Source organism: Pectinophora gossypiella, chromosome 12 (genome assembly GCF_024362695.1).
Source record: "Pectinophora gossypiella chromosome 12, ilPecGoss1.1, whole genome shotgun sequence".
Lineage (NCBI taxonomy): Eukaryota > Metazoa > Arthropoda > Insecta > Lepidoptera > Gelechiidae > Pectinophora > Pectinophora gossypiella.
This window is the reverse complement of record NC_065415.1, coordinates 15,079,000-15,097,701: the sequence shown is the minus strand read 5'-3', so window position 1 is coordinate 15,097,701 and position 18,702 is coordinate 15,079,000. Positions and strand designations below refer to the sequence as shown.

General features: G+C 38.5%; 1 protein-coding gene across 2 annotated transcripts in view; it reads left to right on the top strand.

Annotated features, from left to right (window-relative positions):
* LOC126371284 (serum response factor homolog) overlaps positions 1–18,702 on the top strand; it is a 336,720-nt gene that overhangs the window by 30,798 nt on the left and 287,220 nt on the right. For both annotated transcript variants that reach the window (XM_050016582.1, XM_050016580.1), the window contains exon 2: positions 1,194–1,436. In XM_050016582.1, the coding sequence (XP_049872539.1) occupies positions 1,194–1,436 (243 nt within the window). The remainder of the gene's footprint in view (positions 1–1,193; positions 1,437–18,702) is intronic.

The window sequence follows — 18,702 nt, the reverse complement described above, 5'->3', positions numbered from 1 at the left end:
TCATTGAAATACAGACTCTATGTTTATGAAATTACAGTCATGTTTTAAAAGTTTTCTGTTAAGGGTGTCAGTATCGTTAGCGAACTTTAATTAAGGGGTAGACGTATCAATCATTTGTATGAATGGACGAATATTGTTGATTCATTGTGTAAAATAAATCGTGATAAAGTTCTTCAAAGGCAAAACTGTACAACAATTTTTCCTTACTAGTTAATGGTTCCATATAGTACCTACAACCTACGTTTGGAAAGCGGGTCTCTACCTACACAAGCGAATATGTAAAATCAAGCATTTTAAGACGTAGTAGAATAGAAATCGTTGCGAAGAGCAACAAAGTTAAGTTACTTACGAGTACAATTTAGTAAATCGGCGAATAGGCGACCGGTTTCTTCCTTATCCAGCGGACCATCCAGTATCATAATCTTCCTAGTTCCTGTTTCCACAGGGTCCGCTTACCTAACCTGAAGATTTGACAAATCCGGTTTTTTATAGAAGCGACTGCCTGTCTTAGCGGACCTGGAGTTGGAGTCTTACCCAAGTTGTATAAGTTATGACGGCATCCACATGTCACCTTCGATCAGAATAAAAGCGTTTTTTTGATAAGACTGCTTACAGGTGGCTCTTTCGCCACTCTTTCTCTATAGCCATAATACTTTTCGAAAAGATGGTAGATTCTTTTACCTTCAATAAGCGGCAAGATATAGTCTAACTTAAATAGAGTTTCAACTCATTGAACATTATAGTTTGTTGTTATTCCTTACATTTTTCTTCTTATGCGCAAGAGCACAGTAGCTTTGAAATTGGAACGTGTCGTCGCTAAATACGACACGTCGGCGTAGGCGCACCGCGATAATTCCATCGCCACACAAACGGAGTGCCGTGAGAAATGTACCGCTCCCAAAACTACGGTTTGCCCATCAATTAGCGTGGGAGGTCATAGGGCGATGGTAGTCAATATGACCTTTGCAGTTCCTGAGGGAGCCAAAGACTTACCTATTCTTCAGACAGGAATAATGAACCATTGTGATCTGCTCTGATTAAGATAATATAAATACACACAAACAGCCTAACGTAAAAACCTTAGAAACCTTGCGAAATGACGTAGATTCAAAAATGTTAAATTTATTTTCAACAAGTTTATTTTTAACAATTACGTTGAATAAATGATTCTGATTCCGATTTTGTTGTTGCAGGCATACGAGCTATCCACCTTGACCGGGACACAAGTGATGCTACTAGTCGCGTCAGAGACTGGCCACGTTTACACGTTCGCCACGAGGAAGCTGCAGCCGATGATCACCTCAGACTCGGGCAAACGGCTCATTCAGACGTGTCTCAACTCCCCCGACCCGCCCACGACGAGCGAGCAGCGCATGGCGGCCACCGGGTTCGAGGAAACGGAGCTGACTTACAATGTCGTTGATGAGGATATGAAGGTGAGGCAACTAGCCTACGCTGGCTCGGCCCAGTACCCAATAGAACACCACCCGGGGCTCGCCCCTTCGCCGCTGCAGCAGTACCATCAGCACCCCCCGTGTCCATCCCCGTTGCCTCTAAGCTCGTTAGGTCAACCGTACTCCCACGCGCACCTATCTCACCCCCACATGTCGCACCATCCTCAACGGTAGTTTTGGTACTTAGCGTAATCCCGGTGTTTCCAACGTCTTTTTGCTTTGGCTCCCAGACGTGTTATGCAAAGGGAATGCCGTCTCAATCGATCCTGTACCAATTACGGTACAAAATACCTGTCGTCGAGCTAAAAATGTTGCGCACCTGCCAGCCAAAGGGAAAGACGAGCTAGATTTTATTAGAAGATTTCGACTGGATTATCGAAATAGTCACGTTCTTAGATTGTAAATTAGTTAAGGAAATTAATAACATAGAAACAAGAACAACGTTAATATATTTTGTAAATAAAAATAACCAACGGATAGCATTATTTTACTTCGAGATTCTTATTGAGGATTTGGGTACGGTTAAAAGAAATTTGGTTTATGCAATATTAAAATTTTACAAGGGAACGCTTGTAAGTGATAAGCAGTATACGATGGTAGTAATTGACAGGTTCATTCAGATTTCGCGAGATACGACGCGTCGGGAAATGAATTATTATCCTGTGGAATTTCGCGCTTCTGTGTCGAAACGTTAACGATACGCGCGTTTTGATAGTCGTTAACTTTCTTGCATAACTCGCCGCAAAGTAAATTTTCAATGGCTTTTGAACACATTTTATACACCGTGTTTTTACCTTCTGTGCAGTTTCGTATTTCTGTGCCAATTCAAAACTTTTTTCTTCACATACATTGATTTTTAAAAATTATCAAGATTAAAAATACACCATTTTTGGCCACATCCTGTCCAAATAAAGGTGGCAAATAAATAAGTTTAAACTAGCTATTGACACCTCTTTCCTGTTTCCAAACGATTAGAATCTAAAATCAATTTGGTCTTGGTAGCTAAATTAATCATTGGCTAAAATCCCATCAGTGAGTGATATTGATGATCATTCTTTGTACGATGTCGAAACTGATATAGTATTCGGTAGCGAATAATCAGATTTAAAATCGTTTTATAATTAACGCTAGCGACCGGTTTTAATATGGAGCTTTAAAGTGAGAGAGGAGTGGATATACCTAACCTATGTTTATTTTTTTATTGAGATTTATCTACAATATTGTACTCTCTATTTAGATTTTTTATCTCTACTTTGGTATATCTTATTTCTGTCCACTAACCTATATTATAATCTTGACTATTGCCTTCTTTCCCTTTTATTTCTTTGCATTGCGCACTTACTTGCGCTTTGTTTATATGCGATATTCTTTGATAGTCTATTGTCAAGTCGTATGTAGTTTTTTTTCCAAAACATATCCCGCTATCGCCAAATTTTGCGTCCTGCTATTTCTGTGGCCACACTCATAGAGTTACGCTTCGGAAGTGGGAGCAGGGCCTGAATCATTATGATGAATGAATCGGCCGTTCGTTCTCCAAAGAACCGATACGAAACAAGATTTAATAATATCGATTATACGCCATCGCCAGGAAGCGGTCAATGGATGGCTCTATTAGCACAACGAGAAATAGGATTTAAATTAAGCGTTAACACGACCAAATGAGATATTAATTCGTATGTACGTTCTCATGCTGTAGAAAATAATAGTATAACTTGTATAAATAATGATCGAAACGGTAGATATTTTGAAAGTAAACAGTGTGTTTTCAATGCTGGAACCATTATCCCGTCTATTATTGAAACTTGTGACAGATGCGGAGGACAGAACAGAAAAGTTGACATAAAACAAACTGGTTGCGTCACAAAATCAAAGAGAACTAGAAAGGGCTATACTTAGCAGGTGTTATTTGTAACTAGAGACAGTTTCCAATTACCAGGAGTCGCCCGGGGGCTAAGTCCCCTCTTGATCCGGATTATCAAGAAACTTAATTGAAAATTACTTTCGGAGGTAGTATGCGTGGTCATTATAAATTCTCCTGTCAAACCCGCGCTAGGAGAGCGTGTAACTTGGAAGCTTTCACGTCTTATAAACGCCATAACCGATCTAATTCGATTCGGTAATTAATATTCGTCTCAGTGGCGAACAGAATGCTGAGCAAGCTGCTAGTTTGTAAGGTCCATGTTTTGTTGTGGTTTTCAAAATTATAATCACATTCTTCGCCTATATACAATATTATAAGATCTGAAGGTGCAAGAACAAAACTGGTAGCGTGCGGAATCGACGCGTTTATTACATCCGGACCCGTAGTGTCTATGTTATTACCGGGTTTAATTTGATTTCTTCAACCAACACTGATATCACAGTTAATGAAATGTTCTGATCATACGCATCCAAATACGGCGCAACGCGTCGATTCATTGAGGCGCTCAGATTCGATCCGATTCATCCATTAAAGCTACACACCTTGCGCCGCTAATCGGGCGCTATTTATTCATCGATTTGTACCCAGTAGCTTCTCTCGCTCGCGTCGCATCGATTGCACCCGACGATTAATTCTCGCTGCTCATTTGCATATCGTTTTAATTTCGAATCCATCCGGCGCCCACTGCGTCGCCCTCGACCTCGACGCTTGTCAGATACGATATGTTGAAATCGATTACGTCGATTCTTTCGATTCGCGTTCGCGTCGATAAGATCTCTCACCCTCAGGTGGGTCGAAAGTTGAAAACTTTGACGTACGGAAATAATACGTCGGTACGATACCGATCGTTATTGTTCACTCGACATCGATAAATCCATTGGATTGAAATATTCACGTGGTAATTACGATTTCGAGCGATAGCTGCGCCCAATGACAGCCGGGTTAGATTCTTATCGGCTCTGTTTTGTGTTTCTATTCGCTACATCTTCATTTCGTGACTGCAAGTCCCGAGTACCGTTGTTGGGTTGTGCGCTGTTTACATTCAAAGGCGGCATTTTTGCTGTTTCCTCTAGTTTCACATGTCATCGTCGGGTATCATAAATATAATTATTTACGTATTCTTGGCGTGTAACTTTGTTGTCTGGCGTGTCTGTTCCGTGAATATAAACTGTATTAGCGTGGCCTGGTGCGCTGTTGCAGATGCTTGCATGAATTAGCGGTATAAATGTGGAAGTCGGTCAGTGCCCTCGCGTATCCCCTAATCGCTCCTTCATAACATGTTTCGCAATACTCTCGAGATTTCGCTTTCAGTGCACACCACGTACTACGTACTAACCGAGTTTCTCGTATTTCGATTTGCTATTTCTAAAGCGCGCGGGGTATGTTCAGAAAAAAGTTTCGTCGCTATAGAAGTTGTGAGTGCGGATCGTAAATTCTTCTTTTTTAGTCGACGTGTGATTGCGGCTCTAGCAGTGACTCACACGCATCACGTATTCCACTCAGTCGCGCGTCTATTCTCGCTGGTAATCGCTCGTTAGTCGTCTCGCGTTTTATTAACTTATCAATACCATTGTTTTGATAAACACGGTCGCAATTTCTGTTGAGTCATCGTATTGTGGCTGAGCCCACATAATTGTCCAAGCGGATAACGTTTTGAGCAACCCCAACAATAAAGCTAATTTGACTAATAGGTGCGTTGTAATCGTCTCTGCGTGTGGTTTAGGGATTACAAGTTTGTCTAGTCGAGTTTCGTCGCCGCGTCTATCAGCTTCTAATGAATAGGGATCTTTGGCTATTGTTCTAGACTTTTCGTTTGTTTGTGGGTCCGGTTCTTTGATTGTATGGCTTTCGAACAAGCAAGCTCATGTAGTATGTAACTTCTTATGGACTTCGTTTGATCATACATTTTACAAGTTTATTTCAGTCATCTGAAAGTCGGAATACAGTCATTTAGTTAAGCCTCTCTTTCATTCTATTGCTATATTTTTATTACTTTTTCCTTCGCCTCTTTTCAACAACCGCTCAAGTTGTAGTTCGTGCCTAACAAGCACTTGTTTAGTTGCGATGCTTTTTTTAACATCATCGTCGCTTTCGCACCTTCTGTCTTTTATTAACCCTTTAGGAAGGAATAAAGTAAACCATTTGTTTAGTATATTTCACATCGCCTTTGTATTGAATAGGATAAATAACTTTACACTGTAGTCCTAAAAGAATTGGTTGAGAAAACTAGATTCGCGAGCTTTTTAATTTTTGTTTGTCTTCATATTTTATTTTTATTTTTCGTACGTGGATCTTGCGCGATCTTTATTTATAATGTTAGTCAAATTTTGCGTAAAAGTAGCCTAAGGCTTTTTCAAGTGAAGGCAAGAGTAGCCTCTAGCAAGGGGACAGAGTTCGAAGTTCATTTTTTTCTCTTAATCCTATTATGTCATTCGCATCTAGGATGTAAGACTGGAATAACAGGGGGTTAAAAAGACCAAATTGCAGCAATTCGCATTGACGTTGTGCAATTGTGTGCAAATGTTTTTGCAATATTGCTTTTTATTTATTTCATTGTGGCCGTTACCCCCAGATTTCTATTCCTCTCAATTTTTAGCACTTCAGTGGCTTGCTCCCATGACGTGTTGGGAGTTGATAAAATAAAAATCGCCCATCGCCTGTCCATCATTACAGGCTCATCTTCACATGACACCGTGATTCGCTTTAGGTGCGATCATTAATTTATTATTCCTTGCGTGAACGCACCGTCGCGTCGATTTTTCAAAAATTATTTAATGTTTGCGAATTTCGCATTAAACGGTCCTCCTCTGTAATTAACTTTGCCGCAGACCACACGCACGAAGATCGATGTAGACAGTTAATCCAGCAAGGGCAATTTGGCCAAACCGCCTTTGCTGTGTCCCTCTGAGTGGACAAATGAAGAGATTTGCTGGGAACACCACTTTCGATGTGAAGACCGATGCTCGCAATTAATTTGAGGTGGGAGAATTTAAACTGCAGCAATGAGGGAAGGTTGAGCAAATTGCAAACAACAATATTTTATTGTATCATCAGAGAGACTCAATAGTTATATTATTTATTGAGTCTATTGAGAACTTCGACGCTTGCGTAGTCACTAAAGAATAGATTGAAAAGTGTTGGCGTTGTTCTTACTCTATTTTTCAACGCTAAAAACTCTTTGAAGCTCGTATAACGAGGTATTGACACAACGTCAAACCGACGATGTAAAAGCTGCACTACAGCGGAATTTCGGCATTGGTGTTATTTCGAGAGCGCGATCCGAGCATTATTTTAGGCGTTGCGGCCACTCTGTGCACTATTACGGCAGCTTGCGCGCACGCCGTTCTGTTGCATAATTCAGACACAGGCCCCGTTTGCATTCCGATACTTGATATGTGCTTTCACATGTATTTATGGACAAGATTTTGTGTATACCGAATAAATAAATCGCGTTTAAAGCATAAATACAATGGGCGGCTTCTCGTTACGTCGGCGAATGTAAAGTCCGAGCGACTTGGGCTGTCGGTCCGTCAGAGAGATTGTGCGCGTACGCGAGTCGTATTTCACATGATCCGCCCGCTTATTCCGTTGTTTAGGAGCTTCGTTACATCCGCGGTTTACGTCGCCGGTTACAAATTGGCGAGCGCCGACGCATCGGCGGGCGTCGCGTATCTTCCATGGAAATTATACTACATTGTATCTGAGGAACAATTTGACATGTCATCGCTTGTTTACGGGGCCTTCAGGCGGCCGGCTCTAAGCTGTCTCTCACTTGCTAGCTCAAAATATAGCTATCTGTAGATCTGTGCGCTAGACATTCAGCGCACAGCTCACTTACCGCAATTGTAATGATTTGCGGGGGTCCTCCTTTGTATGCGCGGGAGTCGTTGCTTCGTATGCACGCCGCGCGGCTATCCCGCTCATCTGGGCTTCCGCGACCGCCGCCCTGATTGCTCTAATTGAAATTTATTCGTGGAACTGAACGCGTTCCGATTCCCCAATGCCATCTTTAATTCCATTAGGACCAGTCGCGCCCAACCTTTCCATTCGGTTCATTAAGTGACCTATCCACGTTGCCACAACTCAATCAATTAGCTGCATCATGTCCGCGACACGATCATTTTGTATTCCTACGTGTAACATCGTCTTGGATATGATTATAAAACAATTGTCGTAAAGTTTTTATTCGATGGTAAGCCGGCTGAAGCAACATCATTGTCAACTTTATCTGTGTTACGGGGATTATTCAGATTCCGAATCACAATCGTTTCATATTTCAATCATACTTCGTTTATGATTTGAAACTTTTACAAGTGACGCGTTGTCAACAACGTCACAAGGCAACAGGTTTAGAACCGCATTAGATTAATGAATAAGCAGCGATTGTCCTCGCTTTAGTTATGTATGCGCTTGCGATTATGCGATCTCGTTTACTGGACTGACGCGCGGCTCATCCATTATAGATATAGTCTGAAGGGATCGCCAACCCGAGGGCTGATAGGACTTGATTTGAAGCCTTCGGACTTCTCGTCCGATGAGACATTTTGATTTTACTCCCTATTGTTTTGTTCTCCTCACAGTCTTGGTTAAATATCGGCGAGATTCCAGATCATTTTCTTCATTGTCCTGCACATAACTGGCCTCCAAGAATATAGTCATTTTGAATAGTACATTGCAATATAATTGAAGGCTTTTAGAACTACAAATTTCTTTTAAACTGGTAATATTTTCCACTTGCATTGTACTTGATTTCTAATCAATGAGAACGTTCCTTTTAGTAGTACATCATCATAACGTCCCTATTAGTACATCGCTCGGATAACCAACATGAACGGTTATCGATAGAAAATTTGTCCTAGCAATTTATAGCGATCCTGTTCACCGCATCATAAAACTGGTTGGCTACCCCTGGTCAAGTTAGTCAGTATCGTCCCCGTCGTCCAACTGGATATGGTGGTTGTCATTTCGATAATTGGCGTTTATACTCAAACTATAAATACCATTCCCTCGATATCTGCGCTGATTGACAGCTTGCGCAACCACTGAATCTAATGTAAGTCCAATTAAGTGTTTTGTCTGTAATTAAAGCCTGGCATTAACAAGGGCAGGGTAAATGGAACCGCCAGTTAGTGAGCTCGCAACGTTCTGAGCGAGTCATTTGATTCGGTCTTGAATGTATTTGGATAATTTGCGGGAGCTGGTTATTTTGACGACGGGATTATGAATATTTAGGTACGGAACAGTAGTTGGCTTGGATATAAATATAACGAAAAAGAAAATGTTATTTTACAAGGCAATGTCTTTCCGATGACCTAATTTTGACCGCTGCCAAAAATTGAAATTCCTTCTGTTTAGAATCTCTCTTTTTACCTCGAAACTGTTTCTAAGCATCATTCAACCCTTACGGATGGTAAATGTTGACTTTTGACATACCAGCCGCCCGTATTCGTATCTAAACCGGTCTAGTGGATTGATTCGGCGAATAGCACGTCCCACTTCCTAAAACTAGACGCTGAGACGCACATGGTTATAATTAGGCGAGCCCAAAATAGCGTAAACTGCGCTCGGCCGACCCGCTTTACATATTGTGTTACACTATATCAAACGGGAAATACGCATTCTTTGTCGCTACCTAATGTTTTAATGAAAAATCCACTGGTGACGATCGTTTCTTGATGGTAAACTGACAAAAATGTATCTTTTATCTTATTATACATATGCGATCAAACCGAACAAACTATGGGTGTAGTTCGGAAGTTTTCCGCAGAAAACATGGCGCTTGTATGCGAATGGTAGAATTTTGTTTAGGAAGATAAATTTATGAAGATGAGTCATCTGTTTTTCAGAACTAAGACGCCACAAGGTTTCAGTGGGAAAGGTTAAGGTAGTAACGTCGAGTAGAAATGTTCGCAACTACATTGAATATGGAAGATTTTAAATACCCTAACAGTAAAGGTTTCTTAAACCACACGAATTATCCGGTCATAGCAAAGCAGTCATGACAGCGAATTTTTTCAAACGTATTGTTAACAACGCAAACAATGTTTTCTTCCATTGAAAGAATTATCGGTCATCCTTTCATGCCGCCATCTCGACCCTACCATTACCTCGTCTTCTATACATCACCGGCTCTGTTGGCTTCATCTTCAATAACTTCGCTGGCTGGGGGGAGTTGTATAGCATCTGTGGCGATAGTTACGTGGCTATAAATTCAAACTAGCGTCTGGTCGCGACCGTTAGTCCGTGGGAAATGATTGGTGCTAGCCGGTAAGGCTTTGTTAGGGCGATTGTCCACTGAGTGGTGTAGATGCGGCGATACTGCGCAGGCGCGGTGACAGCGCGGGAAAGCGTAAGGTGCGTGCATTGTTCCGCCTCTGAGGATTTGTAGCGGGTTTGTATTGTGTAACCGGACATGATGTGATGATATGATTTTCTTCTGCTCCTATTGTCTTTATATATTCTCCTCCCACTTTGTTAACATTGGACTCGAATATGTCACGTGGAAATATTGCTATTTCATGCGTTACAAGGTTGGTAGCTGATTCTTGTCACTAGGTCTCACAGTAGACGTATTATCTAAAACATGATTAGTGCAAAGTATCAGTTTACAACAAAACAATTATCGTCCTTACTTTTGTGAAAGGGATTGGTCATTGGAATTATATAATTGATTTTAATCGATTCCTCGATTGACTGTGTAGGCGTAGGACGGGTATTAAGAAAATTTAAATTTAATGAAATATCTACAACGTTTATCTTTGTTTTGAAGGGGAATTCTTTGCAATTTAAAGTTGGGCAATCTATTTTCTTAAATTGTGAAATTTCGTTCCACTTTTACATTGTTTCGAAGCGTTTTGTGCAAACGGAATGATTGAAAGAAGAAAAGAAACAAAGAAACATTTATTTCCAATTTTCCATATTGGACGCCACATTAACTAACTTAAATGTACTTAAAAAAACAAAAATATATCAAACACCTATACTACACATTGTGGATTCCAAAATAAAAAATAGGATCTCCCTCAGCATAATGCCGTGACACGTGCTTAGCACGGATTGATGAAACACGCCTGTATAAAGTATGCATATTCAGTAACATCTTGTATTTCCTCAGTCTTCTTACTCCTCATACAGTCAAAGTTACAATAACTGAAATCCGGGAAAGCTCTTTGGAGCCTTTCTCCTCACAAATGGCTTCCGTCATCTAAATCCGTATTAGCTCGTCAATTTAGTTTGACGCCAAACATAGTACTATTTTAGCCTACGTCTTTATCTTACCCGACTTCCCAAAGCAGAGTAATGGTTACTTACATGTACATTGGACCGTGGAAACCCCTCATTGTGTATTCCGCACGCACGCCCCGTCTAACTCGCGGACCATTCTCCTCTGAAAACAAATCTTTAGCCTTTGTGGTTGGTGATCCATCATATTTTTTTCCTTTGACCAGTGCCTATCGACGGGCTTTACTTAAACAAAGAGCTTTCAAATGCTAATCTGGAGTACGTGTGTGCTTTATACTAGCTGTCTAAAGATTGTGGGAAATGGTTCGCTCAGTTTGGTGTCTAGCGTTTCTGGTTCATCACATGGTATTCTCATTACACTTATACCTGACGTCATTATAGTGTTGCCATTATTGGTAATTCCAACACTCTAAGGAGTTTTAGCCTCTTACTTTGAAGACGGGCAGATATTTTCGGTAAATAGATTCGCGGGCGGAGAAGTCCAGACCCAAGGCCCAAAGACCTTTTAAAATCCAAATCCCATTAACTATAGTTGACATTGTTTGTCAGTTAATTTTTTTACTTACTCTAAGAATAACGATACGAAGTTTGCTGACTTAATTTAAGACCTCGGAATTTTTCTTAAATATTAAATCTACCCTTTTTATTAAAATAGATCAAACGATGTTCAGGACCTAGCAGACATAATTTCCAGTGACTTATTTCACATCAAGTAAGAGGCGAGTAATGCGTTTTGAGCAATTAACCTTATAAGGCCACCTACATACAGGGTGATATAATCGCGGCGGTCGGCGTGGGCGGCGTCCTTCACCATCGATCGGCTAATGCGCACTCGATTGGAATCAAAACATGTATCAACATGATGTTGTAAAAAAACTATTTAGAACAGTGAAATTGACGAATTTGTGTTTAGAGAACAAATAAAAATAAGCGTCAGCAGACGAAAGTAGAAAGTGTGGTCTGCCAATAGAACGATTAAGATTTTTCTGTTAAAAAAATAATAATATGGTTCGGTATTTGAATTTGTCAAATAATCTCTTATCAACAAATTCAGAATTTAGCTATCACGAAATCATAAAGACATCAATCATTAACGGCCTGAAACATTAAGAAACAACCTTCAATTCTTTTTCCAAATTCCCAAAGGCTTTAAATTTACAGAAAGTAACAATAAAGAAAATCACCCAGTACCGGATTATAATGGATAACATTATAATACCTACCGATCGCCGCATTATTAGCAAACCGCACGAACCGCAGTAGGCCACTGGACGCGTGCGCACCGCGCATGATTTATGTATGACCGAGCTCATTTAACTAGATATATTCTGGAATTATTGTGTTCACTTCGTACTCGCCTCGTGTTGTGAATCTATAAATTTGTGGCACAATCATCGATCTTGTTTAGAGATATTTACTGCTCGCTCGAGCAGGATGCCTTGGTTCGAGCTTGTAAACTGTTACCGAGCTGTGTATTCCGCCGTTTAATATAGATGGCGTTGACTTAATTAATTAACTAGTTTATCAAAATAAATTCTTCTTTTCCTTATAAAGCTTGCTATTATTATATTTTTTTATTAAAACAATACTCTTGAGCAAAGGTCTAATTTTACCTTTCTTTATTATACGCAATTCTATACATACAACTTACGCCAACTGCCCGCCGCGTCGGAGCATGGATTTCCATTTGCTTCGATCGAAATGAAATTAAATAAAAAAAGTCTCTCGACACGTAATGGAGAAAATCTACAATCAATATTCTTATAATTCGAGGAGCGGGATCACTAATGATATAATCCTCGTATTTACAACCCTCGCACATTCAATATACAGTTCAATTATTTCGAGTTCTTTCCAGTAGATATTCCACTATCGCTGGGAACCTGATTGTGCATCGATGTACAGTACCTTATAACTGTTATGTCTTTTTTGCCTTTTCCGGAATAAACCGTTCTTTTATCTTCAAATTGGCCGCACTGAAATGAAAGGAGGCAATTTCGTTCGACTTTGTGTTTGAAAATCTTGATCATGTTGACAATTTGAACTTGAGGTTGTTATTTTATTCACTGATTTACTTCATCATCTTCGTCCTTCTCAAGACATCCTCACATTTCGTAATATTTAACATATTTTAAAAGGTTTCACGTCTGTACTCAGTAGCTATAGTGTACTCTAAATCGATTGAGAGTTTGTGTAATTTCTAACACGATGGACTAATGTTAAGGGCGATAGGCTGATCCCTTGTCGCCATAAGGTTCCATTTTAGGACTCCGTATCATCATTGGCTGCAAGTTGTCTTTGATTACTGGTAGTTTTGCCCCTTTTATTGTATGTATTTGTCTAAGTCCATCATACGCACGAACTACAGTCATGTTAGGATCTGTGTCTTGCTCAGATTGATGCATGCAATTAACCTGTAACCTAACTACACCAGCAACAGTATAGAGGAACTGTTCGTAATCGATGTCTGTCACCGTCTTGTTATCACACCAGCTTTTCAAAATTGCAGTCATTAACAAACGTGCCTTTCCTTTAAAAAACTGTATCAAAAAAACCAGTTTCCGATGTAGAAAATGCAAAAGAAACTGTATCAAAGAACCTGTTCGTTTTTTAGAACAATCGAATTATCGTATCTTGCGAAATTCAGCCACAAGATAAATTGGTAAGATATTTAACGAGGTATAAAAACAAATTCTTGGTCGGCGACATAATTCTGTGCAATTTTGGTCGTTCGATCGATGAGGACAGAACGTGATGTTATAATCATTACTTTGGTCCCGGTTTGGTGCAACAAAGATGTTTACTTTGTGAACCCCTTTTGTGAAGGTCAGCAGTTTGGATAGTAAGGGCCAATAGCAAACAAAATGTTGTATTTCTGATGTGTTTGAAAACTGCTCGACAGAAAAACAACAACTTGTTTTAGATCACAATCAAGTCGGATTAACACCTTTTATGTCATTTACTGTAGTGAAATTTTTGTCTCTATCAAAATTGTTTCCTAAAATATCTATCCAGTATGTTACTCAATTAAGACCACTGATAATTATTATCTGTAGTCTAAGGAAATCTTCACTTCCATAAAAATGTCATTCACTCAAAAAGCTCTTGGAATCCCTTCTAGTTGTTCGATCGGTTCCTTAATTACGAATCGGCTTTTAATTGAGACTTATTAGGGACAATGGTTATAAACTTAGACTTCTCAGGGTTGTGGTATCGGTGAAGTTTATTTCGTGATTCAGGTAAATGTTTAGTGTTTAACATATGAGCTCCTAAATTGTCTTTTCGTACAGTATTGTTAGTATTATTTTTAAATATTTTTGTAGTTATGACAATTAATCTCTCGAAAACAAATTAGTTTAACTTGTCGTTAGGCGTTTTTTTAAATGTCTTTTATGTGAAATTTATAATTTGTACTCTCTAAAAATTCTTAGGTATTGAAGCACAAAATCATTTTTATCATAATATGGTAGCCCTGATGGGCTAAGTTAGGAAAGAATGGAACCTTAGAAATTCCTGCTTTGCGAAATCACGACACGGGTCTCATGCTAGTTAACCGTTTTTGCTATATACAAGCTTCTTGATTAAATTAATACACCTAATTAATGTATTGATAGTTCTGTTATATGATGGTGATATCATAATAGATCTTATTGGTCGAAACCATCAAATGTAATATTGTTCATTCAACTTCCTCTGAGCTAAATGTCATTGAGAATTCACATGCACATAAGTGAATGTGAGCGTATCACTCATTGATGTATATCATCACGTTTACATTAAAAGGACAATTGCGTTGAAAACCAATCAGATGACATCTCCAAAACCTGTTAAGCGAAAGATGAGTCTGAATAAATTTCGAAATGAAACGTCCAGCGCACTCGATGAACGAGAAACCAACAAACGAATTTAAAGCGACGTTTTGCATTTATATGCAAATTTGCAAGTACCGAACCATTAACCCGAGAGCAATAAAACGTTTCGTTCGCCCCCGACTTATTGACCGATAATTTGGCAATTCATTTGAACCACATTAATCACAGAGCAATTTGCGGCAAACCCAATTTTACAACAAAATATTTATAAAGGACGTGACTGCAATATTTAATTTTTATGATAGCTCAAAATAAACTCCGAGTTTGTGAATGAAAGGTTTGTTGCGGCAAGAATTCCAATCGAACGTTTGTTGCGTCACATCAGAACCGAAAGTAGCTATAAAATGAGGAGCCTTGGCAGTGTTGTATCAACTTCTGTGATCTGTGACATTGCGGAATTGCTCTATCCTCTGTTCCGTTCTGTCGAACACAATTTCGTTGGTGTTAGACAAAGACGGCAGGTGCCCGCGCTGACGCTCTCACTTCCGTCCGCCCACGGGTGCGCGGGCGCCGCCTACGCACAACTTAATTGAAAAAAAAAAAAATCGCGAGCCGGTGGTCTTGTCGCAGCAATTGTTTCCGACTGTTATTTCTCAAGTTCTGATGTTTTAAAAGTTAGGGCTTTTTCGTGTTGTCGCAACAGTGACATCAGCGAGTAGGTGGCGCGTGCGATAAACTGCGCATGCGGTCACCGCGCGTTGCTCAACCTTTCGAAACGGCCATCCTCCTTAACTTATGACTTAATTTCGTACACCTCTTTTGTGTGGTATTGGATACGCGTGTTTTGCAATAACGGTATTGTTGTACATTGTATTTCGTGAAAGTCATAGCCATTCTTAATTTTAGAATTTATTCTGGTTCGCTTCTTGACAGCCGACAGATAAGAGGTCTCAGTCAGGTAGGTCGGCGGTGTGAAGTTCGTAAAATCTCTTTGAAATTGGCATAAAAATTGACACGAGAAAGGTGACTCTTGAAGTTTAACGATTCATAACGAAATTACAGAAGGTAAAAAGCATATCACTGTTTTTGAAACCGATTCAAAGGATAGTACCAAGATTATTGAAATCGTGTGTTTAGTCAAACCAAATCCTCATAAATCAATGCAACTAGGGAAGGAAAGTAATCATAAAGCATTCTTGATATAGACAACCGGAACAGTAGCTAGAACAAACAAACAGACAAAATATAGTGACGGAACGTGACTCGACTTACCAAATGTACGAGACGCGAGGCTTAGCATAATAAAATACCTAATTTACGTTTGCTATGTGTACATTTTGTTTATATCGCGTTACTTTTTAGGATTTTTTATCTTATGCATTTTACTCAAATAATTCTCAGGCCATTAAAAAGTGCCATTGTCTGTGTAGATTTAAGTACAACGGGGTTATATCTGATATCTTTACGCATGAAGGGTTGAGATTAGGAATTCATCAAACGACCTAATAGGTCCTAGAGATTAAAAAGAGGTCGTTTCTTAGTGTTTAAGAGAAATATCCTAAGATATTTAGATAAATACGGGAGACCTCAACGATACATGAAATTATGAGAGATCAGATCATGCAGGAATATTGAGAGTCCTAATTTATTTTTTAGATGAATCAATTAGTCAAATATGGTCGAATCTCTCAGATTTCCTAAAATTATAACCTTTAAAATTGGTGCTATAGGGTGCTGAAAACTGTTGCAGCGGCGAAATTCAATGCGTAGATCTCTACATTGTTCTAAAGTATATTTTAAATCTTAATATATTTTTATACTGTAGTTAGTAGACCGTTTTGATATCTATACAATATTGATACCTGTAAGTAACGTAACATTCCCAGTTTGCGCTTTAGTGTCCTCTTTAACATTGTTTGTGATCCATCCAACGTGACGATTGTTACAAATTGCGCTAAGATTCCTGATCACTCTGAAGTTGAGGCGAATGTTATTCCTAAACCAAATTTTACTTTTGGTACTGCTGAAGTTGATACCTCTTCACGAGTACCTTTATTTAATGTATTATTAGATCCAATATGTTTAAGACTATTTTAAAGTCCTTCATCTAAGTTCGAATTTACTTGAATGTTGATGTATTCTTTATGACCATTCACCTCATCATCAGATTGGTTTAGAACCTTAACGTCATCAGTATGTAGGTTTAAGGCATGACGTTTGTGTGTGAGTTTATTTTTTTTTTGACTGATGCTTTATTGAATTCCATTAAAGTTATTATTGGTGCTACAGTTTTGAATTTGAACTTTTAATGAAGTGTCAGTCGAATTGTGTTTCCAATTTGACTAGTGATTGAAACGCTAGTAAGGTGGGAAGAATTGACGTTGGAACATAATAATATATTGGTACTGATACCAGTACACATAACCTAAGCTTATTTTAAGTTATACCTGACAAATGCTTATCCGCCAAATAGGAAGGAGACGGGTAATGGACAGGCATAAAATTAATTGAACACAAGATCTATTTTATGCAGAAAAAAAAAACCCTCCCAAAATGTATTCATTGCTATTCATTCATTCACTCATTAGTTTTAAAATTAACTGATGTCGTATGATTGACAACTCCCTTTTCTTTTCGGCGGATAAGAAAATGACAGGTATAATTTAAAATAAAATTAGGAGGTGTCTGCAGGAATCGGGGCCATTAATTGAATAAGTGTAGTAACGAATGATGTAGCTAACAAGTGATGTGGTGATACTTAAAGACTTTATGACCAGTGTCTAAGTGCCTTACGAGTTGAAACATGTACTTAAAATGACTGAACTCAGTATTATTTTTCGGAATCATTCAAAATGAACGTTTACAATGGCAATTTGTTTGCCGCCGTCTGTCGTTAAATTGAATGAAAGTAATTTTAAAGGATGATTGGATGGAGGCTCCTGTGCTTAGCACGTGAATCTAGTCTCCGAGTTTCTTTACGATTTCCGTAAATTTATTGCGTTAGACAATACTTGGTTAAAGGGGTAAGATTTTAATTCTCGATAGATGGCGCTAGTGAGACGTGAGGTCCAATTGTGTAGAGAGACCTTTTAAGATGCGAGATATTTTTTTTCCAGTAATTTGTTTGCATTGTCAACATGTACACCTCACTTGCCATCTGCCGGGCGTTATAATGCTACCCCTCATTTATTGGTCATTTAAACATTAACAATCTTTATCTTAACGATTGCGAGTCGTCGTTAACGTCAAAATTAGCTACCGCGCTGAACATTTGTTGCAAAGCGAAATAAAAGTCGAAAACATATATTTAAATACGAAATTAAGTTTTTGGACGGCTCGCATTGCTTTTTGAGACGATTATTCACAGTCGACTGATAAATGTGCGACGTGCAATAATTCAATTCTTGTTTAAAAACATATTCGAGTTAAGGCCTGTTCGCATTCGAGTAACTTTAGTTACAGTAGCTTTTTGTGTTTTGTGCGTGAAATTTATAGCACTCATTATTTTTTTTATTGTGTATTTAACGATTATAACGATTACGGCTCACGTGCGTACAGGTTGATTAAGCTTAATTCAAGGGGATAGAATCTCATTAAGCAATAGGCTTCGCTATTTCTTACACTGTGTGTAACGTGAATTCAGCCGTTTAAAAACACTTAACAGCTTACAAATGCTCCATTATATTCACAAGTACAACTAGAAATTGGTAAGTTGACGCTTAAGTATTTTGTTACAATGTAACTTCAGCTGTTGAATGAATTTAAACGCGGCGGAATTCATGTACTAATTAATAATAAAAAACGCTTTAGAAATGTTGTGACAATAATTTTGAAAATAGAATCTAAAATGGTTGTGAAATAACCTATGTTTTGAATCTATACGAATTTGAAATATCACTTGGTAACTAAGTGTCGTCATTAAGATTTTTAAGATCTTTCACAAAAGTGACGTAAAGACAATGTGATAGAAATAATACCTAAAGACGCTAGATCATTGTTACTGTAAAATACAATCGTTGTAAATATGTACAATAAATAACGAAATAAGCAAGAATAATTTTAATACTAGATGCAATGTTGTACAAGTTTTTTCTATTTAAATATTTTTTGAAAGATTTAATCTACTCTATTTTTTAATAATGACTTATTTTTATCGTTTCGAATAATTTATATTATGTGTTTGTACAATGTCGTAGAAATCAGGAGAGACATTAAAAAAATTATAAAAAATAAAATGTTAAAAAATTACTCAGGTTTTATAATTATTGTTATA